Source organism: Amphiura filiformis, chromosome 13 (assembly GCF_039555335.1).
Source record: "Amphiura filiformis chromosome 13, Afil_fr2py, whole genome shotgun sequence".
Taxonomy (NCBI): domain Eukaryota; kingdom Metazoa; phylum Echinodermata; class Ophiuroidea; order Amphilepidida; family Amphiuridae; genus Amphiura; species Amphiura filiformis.
Window position 1 is genome coordinate 18,579,603 of NC_092640.1, and position 20,211 is coordinate 18,599,813.

At 35.5% G+C, this 20,211-nt stretch overlaps 2 protein-coding genes across 2 annotated transcripts in view; both read right to left on the minus strand.

Annotated features, from left to right (window-relative positions):
- Window positions 1-11,076, minus strand: part of LOC140168694 (uncharacterized) — a 38,385-nt gene extending 27,309 nt beyond the window's left edge. The window contains exons 1-3 of the mRNA XM_072192105.1: window positions 10,580-11,076; window positions 7,278-7,351; window positions 6,935-7,017 (exon numbers count right to left, since the gene is read on the minus strand). Of these exons, the coding sequence (XP_072048206.1) occupies window positions 6,935-7,017; window positions 7,278-7,351; window positions 10,580-10,767 (345 nt within the window). The 5' untranslated portion in view covers window positions 10,768-11,076. The remainder of the gene's footprint in view (window positions 1-6,934; window positions 7,018-7,277; window positions 7,352-10,579) is intronic.
- Window positions 11,077-13,044: 1,968 nt separating this feature from the next.
- Window positions 13,045-20,193, minus strand: LOC140168076 (TLC domain-containing protein 2-like). Its single transcript, XM_072191379.1, has 4 exons — window positions 17,917-20,193; window positions 15,692-15,765; window positions 15,142-15,230; window positions 13,045-14,835 (listed from the first exon to the last, which is right to left on the minus strand). Exons 1-4 carry the CDS (start codon window positions 18,102-18,104, stop codon window positions 14,482-14,484), a joined length of 705 nt encoding a protein of 234 aa, XP_072047480.1. The 5' UTR covers window positions 18,105-20,193; the 3' UTR covers window positions 13,045-14,481.
- Between the last annotated feature and the right edge of the window lie 18 nt (window positions 20,194-20,211).

A 20,211-nucleotide genomic window follows, 5' to 3' on the forward strand; every position in this document is an offset into this window, starting at 1 on the left:
CATGTTACACACACCCGTGTTGAAAGCGTATTTGTTTGTTTCCTTCATAATGTTCTGCTTCTTCCTTTTTGCTTATTGATTCGATCATGTTTGTTTCATTTTTGTTTATTTTTAGTTACAATTCAATTATTTGTCTTAACTATAATACAGCAGCTGTAGTTCTAAAAACAGACTTCAAATTCGATAGCAAAATATTATCTTCGAGAGAATCATTGAACAACACAATGCAGGAAATAGAAAATCGCAATGTTTTTGATGAATTCCTCTTTGGGTAGAACTTTCGCTGTCTGATGTTATAATCAAAGATCAATGTTGAATAAGGAGAACATTTGAAGACCTGAGCGCAAGAAGACCGTAAGTCCACTTGGCCCCTTAACATGTATACATTAAAGTTGCGTATAGTTTAGTATAGTTTTCACCCTGGAACATGTATTAAACATTATAAAACCCTAAGAAATTATACGTAACTTTAGTGTATACATGTTGATGGGGCAAGTGGACTTACGGTCTTCTTGCGCTCAAATCTTCATTGCGCAGATGATAGTATAATATTCTCTGTGAGATCAGAAATTGTTTGGCTGTTACAGTTGAAATCCATACACCCCCTATGGAAGACATGACCTTAATATTCCCATGACACAGGGGGTGTGAATTTCAGATGGAGTAACCTGAATGAGTGACCCCACTTGAAATCTACACCCCCCCCTGTGTGGGAGATTAAGGTCATGTCTTCCATAGGGGGTGTGTAGATTTCAATTGGAACAGCACAATGGGGGAAAAGATGCACTTAACATGGATCGAAAGATTTACTCCCAAATTGTATTTCGGGGAATCTTACAAACATTGTTTGACATAAAAGCAACGTATAAAAGAAAATGTCACATCACATGCGTGCACCGAATGTAAAGGTTTGAGGCCAAACAGTTATATATCGAGAAAGTCTCGTTCTGTAAATTTAATGTCTGCATGAATTTATGGATGGAGAAAGGATTACGCTTGGTAGGAATTTGTTAACCTAATTTTCACAATATATATACCTTTAAAAGTATCAAAGATTGGTATCGGTTTGAGTTTGAGTTCGACATGTTTGAGTTTGAGTTTGACAGAGTGCTGAATACGCAAATTCGCTGTTCTGAGTAAACGGCGTTTGAACATTTTGGTACCATTCATCGGTCATTCAAAAAATTGGAAACATCTATATTTATGACCAATCATTTTAAGTGAATATTATAGACATGAATGTAGAGTATTTATTTACAATACGTTTATGTTCTGAAAAAAAAATAGCCATGAAAACGGACATCTACCAAATTTGTACCGGAAAGAGTACGATTCGTCTCTTTGACAAATTCATTAATTTAAGTGCGATTCATCCAAATCAAAATTTTGATAAGATTTGCTATTGATTTTTGGTGGAAATGATCAACATGATCAAAGATCACCTGAATATAATCAGAAGCATACAGTAACTCAATTTGCTGAAAATTCTCGATTCGTCACTCTGTCTAACTTTTGGGGAATATGAAGCAGCGACTTCAACGGTCTCCGAATTTTGGAATTTGATATTCCCAATTGTACTAGTCATAAGCACATGCTTGTTCCAAAAATGTAAAAACTTAAGTGTTCCGATTTTAGCATAATCCTAATCGTAATATCTATACTTAACAATGCTTAAGGAGATATTACAGCAACATATATTGTCTCTTTTTTTTTTTAATACGCGACTTTCTGCTAAATTTGCAGACTCACTACCAGCAAAGAATTGAAAAAAAAAAGGATTTTTATACGATTTTCGAATGGGCAAATCGTTGAATGGGCCTTTCGTTGAATGGAAAAATGATGTTGTGGACACCTATATCACTGACATTGGGTGAACCGCGTTTTTTTAAATATTTTTTTAAGGCCACTCATATTTGATAAAGACAAAAGATAGATGGGCAGTCTGTGGCCTCTCTCTGGTCATAACATTTCATCCTCTCATCATGCTCACGCTGCCAGCTGCCAACATACTGGCCACATCATACACTCGATACATTAGCCCATGGCAAATCATAAAACTGATGAGAAAATATTATTTTACTATGACGTCCTCTTGCATCGGTCATCTCAGGAAATATCAATCATGTCAATCAAAGGGAAAACAATGACTTAACCTGAACATGTGTACTTACACTTGTCATTGTACGAACCACAATGGCCTCATCCAAATGGCATAGTTCAATAACCTCAATTAAACAACCACAGTGCAAAATGTGACCTCAAGTTGCAGAGTATGAGTTTTTGTACCCATATTTTCAAATGTCATTCAATGAATGTACAAGTGCATATGGGGTTAAACATGTTAAAGAACTGTGACCTGATAGATGAGCATGTTGTGGACCCTAGTGTGATGTGGTCAAGTTTATTTTCATGTTTATATTACCAAACATTGTAATTTTAATTTACCAGTCGAAGTGGACATCGAGTTTTTTTAAATGAATAACACGCTTTAGGCGACTAAGATGAGCGAGTGATGCAGGATATACCCGCAAGATATTTGACAATAATAATTGTCATTCAAACACATAGAATTTTGTGGAAACCCATTGAGGCATTGGATGTTAGCGTAAGTTGCCTTACATATCTTCATCCATTGCTCATTGATTTTTGCGAGCATTTAGCTTTATATATGCCCGTGGACTTGAGGTGCAAAAATCTTGAAAGATACGATCAATCATACGTCAGATATGTGTTGGTTTGACATACAGTGGATGACACGAAATCCATCTCTTTAAAAACGATGGGTAATACTTTGGCCTGGGTCGATCGCCGGGCCGGGGCCATTTGTCTTAGAAATGTGCGAGTGGATATAAGACAGTGCTGTTATGAAACATGTCCTGAGATCTGGTTTGGGTTGATTAAAGTCGTCCCTAATATGGTAAAATGTGCATTCTATTTTTTATCATTAACAAATTACTTCCTTTTGCCGTGGAAAAAGGTTATAATATATAAAGAGATTTAAACAATGTTACTGTCTTTTGCCATATTCAAGGTTAGTTAACTGTTATATGACAAGTTTGAAAAAAAATAACTTCATTTTAACATGTTTAATTTTCTTAACAATTACATCATTTTATCATGTGTGTGTCATTAGTAAAAAGAGTTGTAGAATATTTCGTAAACATGGTATTAATCATCATGAAAAGGAACCTCAAACTGAAACAGATTATTGCAGTACCTTTTGTCATGTATTTAATATACATCATATTGTTTTGTAAAGGGTAAAATATGTTTCGGTCATTTATACATAATTATTATTTCTCACTCACCCCCCCCCCCCAAATGCGAGATTGCAAAATATACAAAATACATGTACTCTCTATATGTAAAAGAGTGAAATTTTCACTCCCTGTCAAGAGTGAACTGATTTTCACTCTTATCGAGTAAAATTGGCTCCTATTTGAGTGACAAGAGAGTAATATAATTCATTCTAAAAAGATTGATTAGTTTTCACTCAATTAAGAGTGAATTACCACTTTCTTGGAGTGAGAGTCATTTCATTTCCAGTCTTTTGAGAGTGGGTTTCAGTCTTTTTAAGAGTGAGAAAGCACTCTTTTGAGAGTGAAATATTTTCACTCTTTACAAAGAGTGATTTTCATTCTTCAAGGACTGGTCCCTAGAGTCACTCTTTGTAAGAGTGAAAATTCACTCTAAAAGAGTGAATTGTCATTCTTTTACATTAAGAGAGTAAATAATTACTCAACGAATAAGGCCTATTTCAACATGCAGGTGGTGTGACTTATTCCACAATGACAAATCAAAATACGAGTGTCATGTGAAGAGACATAAAAGAAACCGCCAAACTAACATGAAAATCTTCAACTCATCAACATGTATCAAGTGACAGAAACGTTTCGAATGTTAAGACCAACGAACGAGGGACTAAAGCTGAATTCACACTTCAGTCGCTAGCGGCAAGCAGCCACCAATGAGACAAATCGTTTTTGTTGCTTTATAAAGAACGATCTATATATTTTATTGGCCAAAAATCAATCGCTCGTTGTTAGCGATTAGAGTATAAAGTCAGTTTCATACATAATGTAAACGAATCCTTAAATCTGTAAATCTTGATATCATATCAATTAATATGCGTAGCAGGTGAAGTGATGATCATGCCTTAATCCAGTATGTTACCATGTATATACTGACGATGTCTCCAGTCGCACTTCGCAGAATACAGCTGGTCCTGTGTTACAACCTGGGGTACCTTTGTGTTACATAGTAAAAAAAATTAAATGGTTCAAACATTTTACCTACGCATCTCATTTGAAGTGGTTCATCCTCCTGAGCATTTTGACACCTTTTTTTAAAATGGAAATCGGTTAAAAAATGAAAGAGTGCGGGCAAAAACAATCACAAAGTAGGGAGGATGTAACTCCACCTCTTTTTTCCACATTTACAATCATTCTGAGCAAGTATTGGTCTTTTAAATGAACTTCTGTATTTATTTACTTGGTTTAGATGTCTGGGAGTCCATTTAGACATTTTTTTACTAGATTCAAATTTTTAATGGGGGTTTTAAATAAAATTTACGATATGAATCCCTCCCCCTAATCCTCCTCCCCCTAATCCTCAGCCACCCTTGGCACATTTCATGCCAAACGTCATAAGAAAATAATTAAAAAATATTTTAAAACAGGATAAAAACATGAGTAATCTAGAATAAATTAGCCTCAATTTAAGACCTAATTGAATCTTCTAAGTGAAGGAATACTCAAGAGACAATGTTTTGAAATCCAAGCTGCACATCAAAATGTAACAAAACCACCTTTTTGGGTACCCCAGTATATGACACAGGATCATCTATATTTGATAAAACCACGTGTTACATAAAAATAACAAATGGGCTATTCCAGTTGAAATCTATACACCCCCTATGGAAAGACATGACCTTAATCTACTACATACATGACATATGGGTGTAGATTTCAGATGGAGTCGCCCAAAATAACCCCATATGAAGTTCACACTCTCTGTGTGGAAGATTGATAGGGCCATGTCTAGTCCGACGAGTAGGATATGACAGAACAGAAAATCCGGTTTTTCGTCGACAAACCGAAAACCAGGTTTATCGGCCGATAAACCTGGTTTTTTGATCGAAAAACCAGGTTTATCGACCAAAACCCAGGTTTTTCTGTTCGAATGTGCAATAAACTTGCCATAGTAGGACCTTTTTTCTTAGTTACCAAACTACACTCAGCTCAGACTATGATCACTATCTCTCATGGCGTAAGAAAGACGAATCGCAAAAATCTAGTGACTATAGCCATGTCTTCCACAGGGGATGCATTGATTTCAACTGAAATTGCCCAAATGTTTGAGTACACTGTGAGTACACTGATAATATAATATTGTTATGGAGCTCCGTTCCCGATTTTATTATAATCGGATGGCAGCTCCATGACGTCATTAACCTAACCTTATAATAAAATCGGGAACGGAGCTCCATAACAATACTTTTGTCTTGCCGTTCAATATTTATTATGAACAAAAAATCATCAACAAATCACAAAAAAAGCACATCAAACATTAAATGAATTTAATTATGATTACAAAATGATAGCTATAGACCAAATTGTACATGATCATAAAGCCATTATCATGATTATACCTAAAATAAAATAAAGATATTAAAATTCAAACTTCCATTTATGAAAATGGGAGCAATAAGCTTACCTTTCTTTTTTGCAATTATATATTCCACTTCCTTATATTGTTCTTCATGTAGGCCATAATGCTAACATTTGGTTTTTGATTTTAGTTTTAAAATATGCTTACAAACACGTGATGGTATTTAAAATATATAAGTTAAGAATTGATCATCAGGGACACAAAACAATTTGTCGCAATACCACCAACCCTTAGGGTTAGGGTTTAGAGTTATAGGGTTAGGGTTGGAGTTAGGGTTACGGTTAGCGAATTGCGGTCCATGGTTGCAGAAAATAAACACGCGGCCCGGAGGATGTCCTTGCTGTCTCGACGGTCATATTTGGCACTTCGCAAACAAAAAGAGTCTCCATTTCAAAATGATATCAAACAAATTTATCAGAAGAAAGAAGCTTCACAAACATGTATATATTAATCAATAAGAGCCCTGCAGAACCTGGAATCATGGAAAAATGCCACAAAACTGTCATTCTGTTGATGTCCCGAATAAGGAGAACTAATATAATAAGAAATGCTGGTACATGAATTGTTACGAACGAAACAATGAACAGCATATTATTGACTCTAAAAATGGTTGATGCTTTCGGGACATCATTCATGAGCATCAGTTGTCGGATATGAAGAAAGTTGGTGCTTATTTCGTTGGAGAAGAGACTCAGGATACCATAGCCTAGCCATTCTTGGTGATGTATCATGTTTATACCGAAAAAACAGCCCTGTAAAAGTAAACGGAATAAATGTTGGGGTAGTTGCCTAAAATATACAGTGTATGCCTATGTTATGCTTAAAGCCTCGAATATATTTTAATCTCCTTTTCAGACATGATAAATAAATAAATATAACAAGTTTACTTTACAAGTGACTAACTTTGGAATTTAGAGTGCTCAAACCCATTACAGGTGAGCTACAGAAACAAATTCAAAGTATAGACCTCTGGCAAGGCAACCGTTACTTAAAGTTTCACGGAATACCCTCACTTACGATCATTGGGTATACCGATCATCATCCGTCTGATGATCGGTATACCCAACATGCCCAATGATCGTAAGTGAGGGTATTCCGTGAAACTTTAAGTAACGGTTGCCTTGCCAGAGGTCTATACTTTGAATTTGTAAATAAATAAATAAATAAATAAATAAATAAATAAATAAAAAAAACCCGAAAAAGCGATAAAAACCGAACCGCGAAAGACGGGTGACCGGTAGAAAATAAATAAATAAATACTTACCATAACATGATGAAGTATAAGTGACGCAACCACGTTGGAATTAACGTTTCGAAGAAGTTTTATTGTATCATATATTGTGTAACCTGAAACCAACAAGAAACAAGTTTTTAAAAGACAAACTCCATGCACGCCTATAATACTAAGTATTGCACAATAGAACAGAAAAACCTGTTTTTTCGTTCGACAAACCTGGTTTTTCGAATCGCGAATTTCAAAAAATCTAACTTATTTGATATCAGACGGACATTCCTCGTATTCAGAATACAGTTTGGTGTGCTCTCAGGTCCCACAAAATTACTATGCAAACGTCGCTATCCGATTTTTTTGACGATACGAAACTTACCTGTGAAAATAGCCACCGTAGTTTCGCCAATGGACGTGTAGTTTAACACAAAATCAGACCATATGGTTGGTACACTACATGGAACAGAATTTATAATAAATAATTTATAAACATTTGACATCAAACATATTTGATTTTCCCTCAACAAACGTTCGTTATGAAGATACAAAATGTTGTTATATTATAATTATATTATTTGTGACCGTTAACGGCGAATGAGCCGTAAATTCCTCCCCCGGTCAATTTTGTTTTATTTCATGTTTAACAAATATGCATCATAAGCTTTAAAATGGTATATCATTTGACTTCAAACGATACCCAGAAGCGGGGTTATAGTTTGTTAAACTTTGCTCCTTCAACGACATTGAATACGACATTCGTACACATTTTACGCTGTAACTCAGAATACAATTTAGGGAATTTACGGCTCATTCGTGCTGTACGGTCACATTTATTAATAAATTGAAATAGATTGAATAACGATTGTGCCTACACATGACCCCTACTTGCCCTCTGACACTATAGTCTGAAGACCGATCGTATAGGCAGGGGCGTAGCAAGAGCCTCGTGGGCCCATGGAGGAGCATTTCGGAACCTATAAACATCTCCTTTATCAGCCTTATACCTAAGGGAACAACCTAGAAGTTCAATGAAGTCCTATAAACATCATAAACGAAAGTCCTTTCGTTATAGGAGGCTGAACTCCACCCCTAACTCTAACCAGGGAAGTGCCACAAGGTGTGAAATATCGAACATTCCAGTATTTCTAGGCAAATAAGAAAACTAAGTGCCCAAAATTATAAGGTTTAATTAGTCATAAATTTTCTATATTAATCTTTAAGGGATCTAAAATGAGCGTTTATTGCGTTTCGATAGTATTTTTTGTGGCACATGAGAGCACCTCAGACCTATCGAATTGTATTCTGAATACGAAGCATGTCTTTCTGATATCAAATAATTTTCATTTTTTGAAAATCACAATATAATACAAATTTTATGACAAATTATAAAAATTTGATATTTTTCGAATTTTTGATATATAACAGTCCTCGAAGTAAATTATATAAATCTAATGATATATTCTTAAAGTGTATGTAGCATGGAGGAAAAGCCGACGGTCAATTGAAAATTTTGACCTTTCATATTGAAAATATGGATTTTTTTCCCAAAAGACCTAATTTTTTTTGGTGTTTCTTCAATACCTTCAATACGAAAGGTCAAAATTTTCAATTGATCGTCGGCTTTTCAACCCACCTACATACACTTTAAGTATAAATCATCAGATTTATAAAGTTTACTTCAAGTACTGTTAAATATCAAAAATATCAATTTTAATGATTTGCCATAAAATGTGTATTAAATTGCGAATTTCAAAATTCAAAATTATTTGATATCAGAATGACATTCTTCGTATTCAGAATGCAATTCGATATGTCTGATGTGCTCTAATGTCCCAAAATAAATACTGTCCAAACGTTCATACCCCAGCCCTTAATATACACGAATTTTAAGACCACTGTTAAATAGATTTTTAAACATTTTACAGCGAGGCATACTATACATTAAGTAGGCCTAATTAACACAGGGGAAACAAGAGGCAAACATTTTGAATCTTAGTCATGTTTGTTGTTGGTTTTATATTTGAATGGCCCATGACCCTAGATGTATTCTATGGTAGCCACAACCCCAGAGGTCAAAGTTCAAAGGCTTTAAAAAGCAAACTAGGTACAACCTATTAACACAGTGTAACGCAATAGGTAGCGTTTTGTTAGCTACCTGTGTTTGCAATGACGAATCGTACGTCAAGGAAATTGATCACTTAACAAAAATATCCTTAAAAGGGAATGTGTAGGCATTTTGATATTGGTGCCTTGGACCACCTCAAAAGGCTGTCATTGTTGGACATGGAGTATGGTTGGTTAATGGGTGTTAGGAGGGTTAAGGGTTGTCACGGTTTGTAAGGGGGGTGACCAAGGGGTGGTCACCAGTTTTTTAGATTTGGCGCCCAATTGGGCGCTTTTTAAATATTTTAAGTGCTATGAGGATGATTCTTATATCAATTAAAGCTTATAAAAGGGCTTCCATATAATGGTCACCAACTTTTGATTTGGCGCCCAATTGGGCGCTTTTATATTTAAGGTGCTATGGGGATAATACTTATATCAATTAAAGTTTATAACAAGGGCTTCCACATGGTGGTCACCAACTTTTGATTTGGCGCCCAATTGGGCGCTTTTTAATTTTAGGTGCTATGAGGATGATTGATACTTATATCAATTAAAGTTTATAACAAGGGCTTTCACATGTTGGTCAGTAACTTTTGCATGGGGAGTGCTTGGTTAAGGGGTGGGGTCACGGGCATAGATATTCGTGTTTGCTCAAACACAAGTGGTTTCTAGTTATTCATCTGTCATTGATAATGAGAGTGTCATTCTTATCCATCTAAAGCAGGAGTAGGCCACCTTTTTAACACACCGGTCTAGAAATAACCAATGAAAAACTGCATGGGCTGCACATTTTTATTTTCAAAGTGCACTATTAAAATCATTTAGGGGCCAACAATAAATTAATTTGTTACCTATTTTGTCTGAATTAATTTTGTAACTTATGAAATTAATTCATATGTTTCCATGTTTGCTAAAGTCTATAATTCTTGGCCAAAATGTATGGTTATGAATTTTGAAACTTTAATGAGTGCAAAAACAAAATGGAAGAGGAAGTAATTCCATATTTTCATCAAACTAAATTTAATAGTCGTAAGTCTACCTGTAGCATGTGTAATGAATATAGTTATACAGAATTTCGGGGCATTTGATCATTGTAAAATACAATGGAAATTATTCATGCGTCTTCTCATGAATCAAGTAGTCATGGAAACTTTCGAAAAAATAATGTATACAAATCCCAGTCATATAAATCATTCATTGTCAACAATTTAGGCTGCATATTAATTTTCCACAGAAAATATTTGACATTGAAATAAGAAAAAATTGCGATTACACATACATTATATATATCAAGATATGAATGGATTTCGGTCAAACTTCTCAAGGGCTACACGACTTCATTAGCCATGAAGGTAGCAAATAATATAGGAAAACAGATACATTTCGAAAATGTTGTAAGTAATTATTATCATAACCAATTAATCATGTTAATAAAACAAAAATGACTCGGTTTATTTGTCCTATGATCACCTATATACCTCTATACGAAATTGAAAACATAAGATTTGTGTTTTTTTTGTTTTTGATTTCGCAAATTAATACTGATAATATTGTGGGTTTGTGAAATTAACTAACCTGAACATACTCATGAAGCACACAATACTTGTGTGTACTAAAGATACAACTGTGCCTCTCCATTTGTATTGAAGGTTACCCACATATCGTTTAGGAATTGGTATAACTTCAAACTCCAAGAATTTGTTAAAAAACGAGAATGTTCCAAAAGACGCCAAGATAATAACACAAGCAATTACAGATACCATGTTCACTCGTATAGACCGTACTATGTCGTATTGCCGGGAAGTGTTGTTATTTATCTATTCCAGCTCCAGTGACACCTCATTTAATAATTTCCCTTTCAGATGTACAGGTGTTGTGTTCAAGTAAACTAGAAGCACAACTAGAGCTACTGTGGCTCACGAGCCACGAATATCAGGCGGTGGTTTCTGATTGACCTCATTTTACCTTTGACCTTGGATAAACTCTGGTTGACAACTCATGCTCTCTCAAATCAAAGATAATTTGCATCACATCTAAACCCAATCAGGCCCATTTTAACATATGACCTTTCCTGACCTCAGATGACCTTTACGGTTTCATACTCCTCAAGGATCATTTTCCGCAAGTTACAGCCTGATCGGAGCAACTTTAAATTTGATCTGACCTTTGACCTCAGATGCCCTTTGTGGTTTCATACTCCCCAAGTGCCGAGGATTGTTTCCCCGAGTTAGAGCCCGATCAGAGTAACTTTAAAATGTGACTTGACCTTTGACCTTAGATGACCTATGCGGTTTTATACTCCCATAGTGTCAGGAATCATATTCCCCGAGTTACAGCCCAATCGGAGCAACATTGCATTTGATCTTACCTTTGACCTCGGATGACCTTTACGGTTTCATACTCCCCAAGTGTCACGGATCATTTTCTCCAAGTTACCGCCTGATCATAGCATCTTTAAATTTGACATGACCTTTGACCTCGGATGACCTTTGCGGTTTCATATGTTGCCAGGGATCGTTTTCCCCGAGTTACAGCCCGATCGGAGCAACTTCAAATTTGACCTGAAATTTGACCTCGGATGAAATTTGCGGTTTCATACTCCCCAAGTGTCAGGGATCAATTTCCCCTAAGTTACAGCCCATCCAGAGCAACTTTGAATTTGACCTAACCTTTGACCTCAGATGAGCTTTGTGGTTTCATACTCCCCAAGTACTGGGGATTGTTTTCCCTGAATTACATCCCCATCGGAGCAACTTTAAATTTGACCTGACCTTTGACCTGGGCAAAGTTTAATCACAACTTGATCACTCCAAACCCCACCACTCCCACTTTCCCTAATCACGACCGAAATTGCAGGGTCCCGATCAATTGTCACAAATACATCATTAAGGCATGATTTCCTGTGATCTAAATACTAGTAGTAACAAAAGGAAACCCCATTTAGCAGAAATGACCCCTAAATGACCTTAGACGAAATGACTCCTGGTCTTTCGGGTCATAAATATTTTTAACATGTTTAGAATGTGGTTAGGACCATTCCTGTTGAATTTGAGCTTGATTGGACCAATTTTAAAATGTGACCTTTGACCCCTAAACTTTGACCTTTGGGGTCATAAATATTTTTAACATGTTAAGGATGTCGTAAGGATCATTCCTGTTGAATTTGAGCTCAACTGGACCAATTTTAAAATTTGACCTTTGACCATAAACTTTGACCTTTGGGGTCACAAATATGTTTAATACTTTAAGAATGTCATAAGGATCATTTCTGTGCAAGTGGCATCGACACTATGTTACATGTAGCAGATATGAATTTTTGATTTTTTTTAAAGATTTTAACCGGAAATGACCCCTTAATGATTGTGATAAAACTACGTGTTACATAAAAATGGGCTATTCCAGTTGAAATATATACACCCCCTATGAAAGACATGACCTTAATCTACACAGGGGGTGTAGATTTTAGAAGGGGTCCCCCATTCAGGTAACTCTATCCATTTGAAGTTCACACTCTCTCAGTGGGTGCATTGATTTCAACTGAAATTGCCCAATGTTTGAGTGCACTGATAATACAATATCTTTGTCTTGTCTTTCAATAGTTATTGAATCTTTTTTATTATGAAAAAAAAAATCATCAACTAATCACAGAAATCACAAAAAATCCACCGCAAATATTAAAGAACATTATTTATGATTACAAAAAATGATAGCTAAACAAAGTATTGTACATGATCATGCAGCCATTAATTCAAACTTCCATTTACGAAAATGGGAGCAATAAGCCTGCCTTTCTTTTTTGTAATTATAAACATCTCAAAAAAGTAACTGACCCCCCTTAAATAATGACAATTATTCAAAAACGGGTGATTGTATTACAAATCTGTAAAATGCGTTGGAAACCTAATTTATTTCTGCACATTTTAACACCTCATTTGTAGCAATTGACTAATATTGACGTCACATCGTACATTGCGCAGAAATAAATTCTGCTTCCAACGCATTTTACAGATTTTGTAATACAATAACCCCTGAATAATGGCTTAAGGTTATTAATTATTTTAAACTGTTGTGATTTGGTAGTTCACATCATCTTACGAATGGTAGTGAGCTTTGGCAAAAATTGCATTGCTCAATTCATAGCGAGCGTGTAGAAGAATTAAAATATCACAGATATACTTTTATAGGTGCTGCGGTTCTTGAGCTACGTTGTGAAGAGGACTGAAACAACAACACTTTTGTAAAACGTACATAACTAATTAACAACAATAAATTAAGCAAGTTTGCAGAGTATACGATTTGTAGAATGAACTTTTGCAAAACATCATGGTGTTAATTTGCAATAATATCTTGATCTAGATAATGAAAATCGATTTTTATGTTGCTTCGACCAACAATACCTCGTCTACCCTTAAATGCTTACAAACATGTGGTATTTAAAATAGATAAGTTAAGAATTGATCATCGGGACACAAAACATTTGGTCAAAAAAATAAAATTGAAAAATCAATATCATGTTTTAATGATAAGCAAATTTAGCATATCCTCCTAAATAGATTACCACCTCACAATAACAAAACACGCGAGTTATTGTTTCAGGCATCTTTTCACAGAAAGTAGGCTACATAATGGCGAATCCCTTATTGAAGGAATGCCGAATTGAAGGTCTGAAGTAATCGCTGTCGAAGTGACGTAGTCGGATTAACTACCATAGCCATAGGTGAATACAATGTTTGAATAGATCGTTCTATACTCATCATATTTGTATGTCGGCAATCATAGATTGAATACAATACCGCTCTTTTCTAATATACTAATCTTACAGGTGCGAGTGATCAGCATTTCTTTGACATCTTCGGTTCAATGCATAGGTACCGCGTGCTATGCCGCGAGAACGTTGTAGTGCAGGGCGATCTATTCAAAATTGTATTCATATGCTATGGTAGTAAATCCGATTATTACGTCACTTCGACAGCGATTTGATTAATCTTACAACATGACCAATGTTCATTGCCTACAGGCCTTTACAGTAGCGGAATCATCATTACAAAAAATATATTTCGCCGATCTACCGACCCACCCCAAAAATCCCACTCCAGGGCAAACAAATAATATTTTAGCCTTATAAACATAACCGCACACCTTTCAAGCACCCCTACCAATACACCCCCACTCCCAAATACTTGACAACGGCAACCTGGGACTCACAACACCTGTTTGGTGCATGCGGGGACCCGATAATGGCCGACCAAATCCTGACCATGACTTGGCTCGTTGGATTCGTCTATACAGGAAAAACCTACTCTGATATTGTGTGACCGGGGGCAATAATAGTTTGTGCATTTGTCGCATTTGGGTGATTTCTGAATACATGTTATGAAAAATATAAACTGGTCCTTCTCTTCACATACACAATAAAAGCTGTAGATTGCAAACAAGGTCTTATCTGAACCAATCCCAAAGTGTGATATTCCTACGGATCACACAACGAAGTAATCAGAAGAAAGCAGCTTCACAAACATGTATAAATTAAGCAATAACAGTCCGGCAGAACCTGGAATCATGGAAAAATGCCATATAGCTGTCATTCTTTGGACATCCTGAACAAGGAGAACTAATATAATAAGATATGCTGGCGCACGAATTGTTACGAAAGAAACAATGAAAAGCATATTATTGACTCTAAAAATGGTTGATGATTTCGGGACATCATTCATGAGCATCAGTTGTCGGATATGAGTGAAGATGATGTTTATTTCGTTGGAGACGAGACACAGGATACCGTAGCCTAGCCATTGCTGGTGATGTATCATGATTACACCGAAAAAACAGCCCTGTAAAAGTAAACGGGAATATACATTTATGTTGGGACAGTTGCCTGAAATATACAGTGTACCGGTATGTTATGTATAAAGCCTCGAAAATATTTCATAGTTTTAATGTCTTTTTCAGACTTGACCTTATTTAAAAATAAATAAATAAATAAATAAATAAATAAATAAATAAATAAATAAATAAATAAATAAATAAATAAATAAATAAATAAATAAATAAATAAATAAATAAATAAATAAAAAAAAAAAAAATCGAATCGCGAAAGACGGGTGACCGCTGTTATAAATAAATAAATAAGTACTTACCATAACATGGTGAATTATAAGTGACGCAACCACGTTGGAATAATTTACGTTTCGAATTAGAAGATTTATTATATCATATATCATGTAACCTGAAACAAACAAGAATAAAGTTATTTAAAAAAAAAGCAAAAGACAAACTCCACGCCATGATGTGTATTATCAGGCTTTTTGTTCTTTTCAAATAGATTAAATCCTTCTTATAAATAAATGCAAAGGAGACTAAAAGTAATGGTTATCGGTAGAAATGGATCTGGAGATGATATTTGGATAGACTGCCCCGGACACCTAAAATGGGGACGAAGAAGCGGGAAAATGGGGACGAGAAGAAGGGGAGAAAAAAAGAGAAAGAAGGGAAAGGAGAGGGAAAGTGGAAGGAGAGGGGAATGAGAAGGGAAGGGTGGGAAAAATAGGGACGATACTAACATTTGCCCCCCCCCCTGCGGATGTGCTCTCAGGTTCCACAAAAAATATTGTGCAAACGTCGTTATCCGAGCCCTTGCGGACTTTTGACGAAAAATTTCGTTTTAATACTCGTTTACATTGTACTTACCTGTGAAAATAGCCACCGTAGTTTCGCCAATGGACGTGTAGTTTAACACAAAATCAGACCATATGGTTGGTACACTAAATGGAACAGAATTCATAATAGATAAAATAATAGTAATTTATCAACATTCAACGTCAAACATAATTGATTTTCCGTGAACAAACGTTCCGAATCCCAAAAGACTTAGACTAAACGATTAGATTAGATTTAGATTTATTATTATCTTTTCACTCATTACATGATACAAGAATAATACATAAGAATAATACAAAATAAAAGATATCAGGAATAATACATATATAATAAACTATGGAAATGCATAATACAACGATGAGTGAAGGAATTACAGTAAAGGCCCTAAGGCCTGTAGCTCTGTAACCCCTTGATACAGGTATATGGCATTTATTTGACATGGCAGCAGGTTGGTAGACAACAAAATGCCGAGTCCAACCAACCAGCTGTCATGTCCATCAATGACATATCCTATGTTAACATTTAAGGAAAAACAAAGAAAAACAAAATGCACATATCAAAAACTAATTATTGAAAGTAAATTAATGAAATTAGTGAACAAAATATTGGTGAGGTACACATGATTGAAAGACTAAGAATAGCTTTGCATAAGATGTTGTTTATACTTTTTCCGGAATTGCTTCACTGATGACGAGCACTTGATATCAGTATCAATAGCATTCCATAGCTTTATACCTGCATATTTAGTAGATTCCTCACAAAAGACTTTCTTGACTCGAGGTAAGACGAGATTGTTTCTATATCTAGTGTTTATAGCGTGAATTTCAGAGTGCTTTGTAAAAAGGTCGTCAAAAACATTGGGTAATATGCAATTTGTATGTTTATACATGAATGTCCCAAGCTCTAGAGCGTACATATCTTTGATGCTTAAAGTATTATATTTAAGTAACAGAGGATTAGTTCTAGATCTGTAATTACTGTTACTAATAATACGCAATGCTCTTTTTTGAATTTTAAACAGATTATGAATATATGAAGAGCAGGCACATCCCCATGCTAAAATACTATAATTCATGTACGGCAAGACTAACGAACAATATAATGTATACAAAGCTTCACTGGGTAGAAAATGTTTAACTCTGTTAATAACGCCGACATTTCGAGAACAAGTTTTAATGACATTTACAATATGCTCCTTCCAAGTAAGATTTTGATCAATTTGAAGGCCTAGAAACTTTGTGCTGGTGACTCTTTTTTATCTTCAATACAAAAGGTCAAAATTTTCATAATTATGATGGTCGGCTTTTCCTCCCAGCTACATACACTGTAACTACACACACAAAAGACCTAATTTTTTTGTGTTTTGGGAGAAAAATCTATATCTTCATATTATACGAAAGGTCAAAATGTTCATATGACAGACGGCTTTTCGTCCCAGCTACACGTATTTTAGAACATATCATTAGATTACACTGACATTTTACTTCACGGACTATTAGATTTCAAAAATATCAATTCTGAATTATTTGCCATAAAATTCGTATGATCGCGAATTTCAAAAATCAAAATTATTTGATATCTTAAGGACATTCCTCGTATTCAAAATGCAATTCGATATGTCGGATGTACTCTCAGTCGGTGACTGATGTGATCGCCGTAAAGGGCGTCATAATTACGCCAGGTAAATCACGAGAATGAAAGTTAACTGACTATCGTGATTATAATAATATTACTCGTGTCCTGCTCATTAACCATCAAGGCAGCAAATATGTGATGTGATCATAGATGATGCGATCAAGCAAAATCAGTCGGAACTCGGAAATATTAAATTTTCAGTTTCTTATAGGCCCTATGATAGTAATAAGTATTTGCGAAGCTGCATTTTGCAGAAAACCCCATTGAAACTGAACAACCTGATCCAAAGATATTAGCAATGAAAGAGTTTCCAAAACAAAAGGAAACAAAAGGAAATATTGCCTTTGTTGGGCTATTTCCGAGTTCCGACTGATTTTGCTTGATCGCTAACAGATAAATTTCATAACCATTATCATAACCAATTTATAATAAAACAAAACACTTGCCCTATGATAGTAGTACACATTATAGGCCTACCTTACACGAAATTAAAAACATTAGATTTTTTTTTTGTAAAAGTTTTTTAGCAAATTTTTACTGACAGTGTACCATGTCAGTAAATTAATATTTTGTTCTGGGACTGATTATTCTTATAGTGTACGTACGTGAAACTAACTAACCTGTATATACTCATGGAGCCCACAACACTTGAGTGCAGTAAAGATACAACTGCACTTCTCCATTTGTATTGAAGGTTACCAACATATCGTTTTGGAATTGGTACAACACCAAACTCCAAGAATTTGTTAAATAACGAGAATATTCCAAAAGACGCCAAGATAATAAAACAAGCAGTTACAGATACCATGATGACTCGTAGAACATCGCACAATGCGGTCAAGTTGCTAAAAGTGTTGTTATTTCTAGCTCCAGTGACACCTCATTTAATAATTTCCCTTGACATATGTACAGACGGTGTGTTCCGGTAACTAGAAGCACAATTATGTAATTTCCTTCAATTTTCGTGGTTTCTTTATAACGTATTAAACGCATGACGAATTTTGGTGGTTTGCGAGTGAAGATATGTCCGCACTATCGGCTGATTACGTAACTCCTTTGAATTATTTATTAGGTTTTTCAATACAATCAATGCAAAATATTACTCATTGATATATGATTGGTATTATGGGACAGGCCGCATACGGTATGACTTCCTGCTATCACGGCGTTTAGGTCAATGGTTCATTATTTTCTTCTTCTTAGTTTCAGTCGGCAGGGTGGCTTTAATTTACGTATGAGCTACAATCCGCGAAATTAATAGTTGGCACACTTGCACTAAACAAATGGAAATGCGTGCCCTATTAAAATTGGGGAGGCGAGGGAAACATGCATGCAATATATGTGAAGTATAGACTCCCCCCTATATCTCACCCTTCCCCATTCCCCATCATTCAATGTTGGAGGGTCTCACGGACCTGTTGACAACATGGCTTGGTCCAACATTTAATTGGGGGAGCGGGGGCAGAGATATACCAAAAGACAGGCAAACTGTGCCAACCTTTTTTTCCTGGATTGTAGACAAAAATGGAACACCAATGTTTTTGCTTGCTAGAGACTCTGAACACCCTCCTGAAAAGCATATTCAAAAAGGGCAACAAAAAAAAAGGCCACAGGGGAAAAATGTTAATTTACATATTTCCAAAATGGCCGCTAATGCAGGCCAAAATTGAGGAAATATGGATAGAAATCATCTAATTGTATCCTCTCATTATTAGGATTCAGAAAAAGTATAGTTTGACCTATCTCCGATGTATAGTTCTTGAGTTATAGGCATAAAGGTCAAATGTCAAAATAACTCAAGAACGGCATGTCGCAGGTAGGTCAAACTATACCATTAATATTGAAATACATATATCACAGATACATACCCCTACAACCCCGACGCCCCATGATCAGAATATACCTGACAACCCGACTCACTAATGTAGACTTTTCTTGCCGCGGGGTTTCATGCAAAAATATCGTTACGAACAATAACAGCATAGCACTTTCACGCTTTTATTCCAGCGGCCTCACTCTCCCGCACACCTCTCAAGCACGCTTACCAACTACTCTGATCTTAAGTCAAATTCAAGTTCAAGTTTATTTGTATTTATCTAAAGTCACATCATTGTTATAACATGGAAAATACAAGATAAGGCGAAGAAAAAAAGAAACCCTGTTCTACGGGCGGACGGACCTTTTAAGTAGGGTCGGTCGGTCGGCCTGTTTGGGTTTTTTTGTTGGAAATGACCCAAAAAATAATCAAAATCTGTAAAATACTTTGCAATTTGAGAAAATACAAAAAAAAATTGTTCCTGAAATTTCCAAAATTTGGGTCGGCATTCATTTGTACAGGAATTTTTTTCCCAATTTGTTCAAAATCTGGGTCAGTCGGGCCCGTAGAACAGGGTTTTTTTTTCGTCGCCTAAAGAATACCTACTCTGATATTCTAGGAAGTCCACTTTTATTATGCATCACAAGTCTACTGATTATGAACAAAGGTTGCAAAATTCGGCAAAGTTTGCTAGTTTTTTTTTGTTCTTTGAAGTCAATTGCGCTGAAGATGTCTTTGGGAGCCATGTACGTGCAGGGTTCGATTTACTTTGAAAAATTTATGTAGCAATTTTTAGCGAAAACTTTATTTAGGCGATGTTCTTATAATATTAGCATATGTTTACATTGTAAAAAAATGTTTTACAAGCTGAAGCTGAAATTTGTGTAGCAGGTTGTCCAAAATGGGGAGCATTTTGCTCCACAACACCAGTTAAATCGAACCCTGTGTACGTGTCAGGTCCTTATAATGTAGGCCCGGAGGCGTAATTATTTTCTGCAACCATAACGGGAAGCAAATTGTTTAAAAATCCTAACCATAACCCTAACCCTAACACTTACCCTAGTTCCAGTAACTGTAACCATACTCTCAGGTCCGTATA

What these genes read in the sequence shown, in the direction of transcription:
- LOC140168076 (XM_072191379.1), bottom strand. Translation starts at nt 18,104, where the DNA reads ATGGTATCTGTAACTGCTTGTTTTATTATCTTGGCGTCTTTTGGAATA. An exon ending in GGCTCCATGAGTATATACAG is followed by an intron (nt 15,766 to 17,916) that starts GTTAGTTAGTTT and finishes TGTTCCATTTAG; the next exon opens with TGTACCAACCATATGGTCTG. An exon ending in TTATAATTCACCATGTTATG is followed by an intron (nt 14,836 to 15,141) that starts GTAAGTACTTAT and finishes TTACTTTTACAG; the next exon opens with GGCTGTTTTTTCGGTGTAAT.